This window comes from Belonocnema kinseyi, chromosome 10 (assembly GCF_010883055.1).
Source record: "Belonocnema kinseyi isolate 2016_QV_RU_SX_M_011 chromosome 10, B_treatae_v1, whole genome shotgun sequence".
NCBI classification, from domain to species: Eukaryota; Metazoa; Arthropoda; class Insecta; order Hymenoptera; family Cynipidae; genus Belonocnema; species Belonocnema kinseyi.
Window position 1 is genome coordinate 60,797,956 of NC_046666.1, and position 4,297 is coordinate 60,802,252.

At 25.7% G+C, this 4,297-nt stretch overlaps 1 protein-coding gene across 1 annotated transcript in view; it reads left to right on the forward strand.

The window, feature by feature from the left end:
- Window positions 1-3,521, forward strand: part of LOC117181647 (probable transcriptional regulatory protein Tlet_1011) — a 10,028-nt gene extending 6,507 nt beyond the window's left edge. Inside the window, exons 3-4 of the mRNA XM_033374542.1 lie at window positions 275-434; window positions 3,247-3,521. Of these exons, the coding sequence (XP_033230433.1) occupies window positions 275-434; window positions 3,247-3,447 (361 nt within the window). The 3' untranslated portion in view covers window positions 3,448-3,521. The remainder of the gene's footprint in view (window positions 1-274; window positions 435-3,246) is intronic.
- Window positions 3,522-4,297: the final 776 nt, after the last annotated feature.

Consider the following 4,297-nt stretch of genomic DNA (forward strand, 5'->3'; position numbering starts at 1 on the left):
CTGAGTTTCGAAAATAATTAACTTATTTCTAAACCAGGAGATATCACGAATATTTAATTGGAGAACCAGGAAAAAGTCGAAAGGCAAAAATTAAAAAAAAAGTAGCGATCCTGAATATGCGCTAATCAAATACCATAAATAGTATGAATTTACTTTTACAAATGGAAAAACAGCAACAGGCACCCTGAATTCGTGATTAAATTACATAATTCTGAAACTGAATAAATTTTAAATTTAAATACTAAATTCGGAAATCTTACATTCCATTCTGAAGGTGTAAATTGGCTGATGGTTCTGTAAAATCAGCCTTCAACATAGAAGGAGTTATCACAACCCCAAATTTCTGCGATATCGACGCAGCAACCGACATAGGAATAGAAATTGGCGCGGAAGAAGTTTCAGAGTTTCAACAGGATGGCAAAACATTTTTGAGGGTAAGAAGTTATTAAATATCTAAACATTTTATCGCAGATTTAATTTAATTATTCAGGGTATCTACTCAAATCGTGGAAAAAAATCCCAGACAATTCCAGGTATAATTTTTTATAGTTTGGAGCCATTTCGCATTTTTTAAAACAATTAACTCGGAATAAATTTATAATTTATAATTTATCTTTGCTTCTTGAAAATAATTTTTAAAAATAATCTTTTTAAAATCTCTCGCGGGTTTATAATAAATAATATTTTCATAGAGTTTCTAATGATTCAATTCATATGTTTAATTTAGAAATCTTTGACAAATTATAAGATATTCTTAAATAAATTAGCACCATCGATTAATTAAATAATTAAAACTATCCAAGAATTTGCATAATAATGCGAACAAATTTTTACTTTATCTTCTTATACTTAAAATTTATTGCATATTTAGGTAAAATTAATGTGGATACTGTATTAAGTTCAATTTAAACCGTTTTAAACTCCTAACATCTCAAGCATAAAGTTGAACCTTCAACTAAAAAATATCAATTTTCAACGAGGTTTTTGAATTTTTAACTAAAGAACATCAGTTTTCTACCAAAAATGGAATAATGTCATCGACAGTTCAAAAAAGTAATTTTCCAAAAACAAAACATTCAAGCAAAGTGATGAATAATTGAATTTTTAACCAAAGAGATGATTTTTCAAACAAAAAGATTGATTCTCTACAAAAAGACGATTTTTCAACAAAATACGTGAATTTTGCACTAAAAAATATAGGAAAATATATGTAAATAAATATATTTAACCAAAAATGGAATAGCTAAATGTTCGGTTGGAACAAAATTAATTTTCAAGCAAACTGATGAATTTTTATATAAAGTGACGACTCTTCAACTAAAATAGTTTAATTTTAAATAAAAAATATGGATTTTCAAGTAAATCCATGAATATTAAGTTAAAAATTATAAATTGTCAAGCGAAAATTGAATAGTTAAATTTTCAGTTTAAAAAATTAAAGTTCAACTAAAGAGAGGAATTTTATAGTAAAATGATGAAATATTCATTTGAAATAGTATCTAAATTTTCAGTCAAGCACAATAATTTTCTGCGAAAAAAAATTATTTTCCAAAAAATAGTTGCATTTTTAAACAAGACTAGGAACTTGAAAGTAAAATATTCAAACTTCAACTGAAATAGTTGAATTTTATACAAAAAATATGAATTTCCAACTAAGAAGATTAGCTTTTACCAAATAAGATGAATTTTCAAATAAAAAAAGATAACATTTTTACAAAAAATTGAATAGTTACATTTTTAGTTAAGAAAATTACTTTTCAACCAGAGATGAATTTTCAACTAAAATGATGAAATATTCAATTGGAATAGTTACATTTTCAATTTTAAAAAATATAATTGTCAGCAAATCGCTAAATCTTAAACTGGAATAGTTAAGTTTGAAACAAAAACCAATAAAATTAATTTTTGCCAACAAAAATTTTAATTTTTAGTTAAAAAAATTAATTTCAAACAGAAAAAAAACTATTTTCCAAGAAAGTAGTTAAATTCAGTAATATAAAGCTACTTTCATAAATAAAGAATCATTCTTATTCAATTTTATATTTCTATTTGAAAAAAAATGAAGCACGCTCTTTGCAAACATTTCCCGGGCTTTCAAACTAAAATTTGCGAAAGGCTTATAATTCTGAATTTGAACAGGAATTTAAAAAATTTTCTTCTTCTAAATCAGAATTAAAATTATCTTTGAAAATTACCATTCTATCTACAAAATTCTTTGTTTAAAGACACATTCTTTACGTACATTCACTGTCCTAAAGCCTAAATTATGATCCTTTGTGGAAATTTCCACTTTAAAAGTGAAAATTATCATTCTTTATGGAAATTTTCTGTCTCAACGTCTAAATTATAATTTTTTAATGAAATTTCATGTTCCAAAACACAATTATTATACTTCTTTCTAAAAAGCCCCTGTTCCAAGTCAGGATTATATTTATGTACAACATTGTTGATTATAATAACTCACTTTTCCTAATATTATTCAGAAATTAAAATTATTTTCAAAAATTACTTGTTTTAAAACGAAATGATAATTCTTGACGAAATTCCTTATGCCTATACCAGAATTGCAATTTTGTACAGGAACTTATTTGGTGAATGATTTATTTATTCTCCGTCCAAACTCAGAATTATAATTCTTTTAGGAAATTCCGTATATCCAGTTACTAATAAATTAATTTCCTAAATCAAATTAAAAATTCTAATTTTATTCCGTACAAAATTTTCTGTTCAGAAGTCATAATTATTATTCTTTACGAAAATTCCGCCCCAACCATCAAAATATTCTTCTTTACTGAAAATCCCTGTGCCAAACTCAAAATTATATTTTTTACTCAAATTTTATGTCGCAATTTAGAATTATAACTATTTTCAAAAATATTCTGTTCCAAGTCAGAATAAATGTAATTCTTTACGCGCGTTGTCTTTTATTTATTCCCTGTCCCAACGCAGAATCATATATTTCTTAGAATATTCCCTGTCAACGTCAAAATTATAATTCTTTACTGAAATCCCCAGCTGTCAAAATTAGGCTAATAGAATATATGAAACCACTTTTAATTTGCATATAAATACGTTCGATAGAAAATCCCGATCGCTGTTCCAGATTCCCTGTGATTTCCCGGTGAAGGAAATTCCCGGGTTTCTCGATTTTCCATTCAATTAGATACCCTGATAACGAATACATTATTTTTTGGTTTAAAAATTGACTTACAATGTTTAGTTAATGAAAATTTTCCGCTTTTCCAGTTCACCTGTGACCCAGGACACTTGATGGTAGTGAAACGGAATTTAGAAAAATTAGGGCATCCAATAATTTCAGCAGATGACCAATATACACCACTTTCTCTAGTAGAAGTGACTGACGAAGGTCTTGAATATATTAGCAAACTTTTAGACCGAATAAAAGCTACAGGAGAGCTCGTTAAATTTTTTGACAACGTCGCCTAGAAGCCTTTTAATCTAATATTGTAATGGCATCAATATTTTGTAAATATGCAATAAATAATTTACTTGTAAATAAACAAATCTTATTCAATAAATCATTAATTCTCTTTTCCGAATCGCAGGGTAGCCGTTTTAATCAAAGAAAAATATTTCCCAATCATTTCCGGGGGTTTTCCCGGTTCGCAAGTTTTTTACCGAATTCTTGAATTTTAATCTTTAAAAACTGAAGTTTTAAAGTTCTTTTAATTAAAATTTTTTATTCAAATGCTCGATAATTTACACATAAAATGGAAGCTACTAACAGTTTTCAAATGAAAGATTTTAATTTAAATTCAGTTAAACTGTCAAATTAAAATTGTTTAACTTTTATAAATCATAGAGTTCAAAACTTTTCAGATTCAGTTATCAGATATAATTTTCAATATTCTAAATTGAAAAAGCTCTCCCTGAATAAAAAATTGTTCAAAGTTTTATTTCAAAAACTTGATACATCTACATGCTGTTTTACATTTCTCAATATTTAAATAATATTAAAATTTTTTCAAAACTTCTAAACATCTTTTTAAATGATTCGACTCTTTCCTAATTTTTTTTCTTAATGCTGACAAATAAAAAAAAACTTTCCTTAAAATCTTCCACATTCATTTTTTATAATTTTGTAAGTCTTTCTAAATCTTTTTAGATATTCTCTTGAAATTAATTTTTCTAAATAGAAAAATCATTTTTAATTTTCCAAGGAAATGTTTTTTATATTTCTGAAGAATTTACAAATTCCTAAAACTTTTTTTGTTCGAAATCTACGGAAATCTATATTTTGTTTTAAATTAGGCAGTGGACTATTAAATTAAATTAT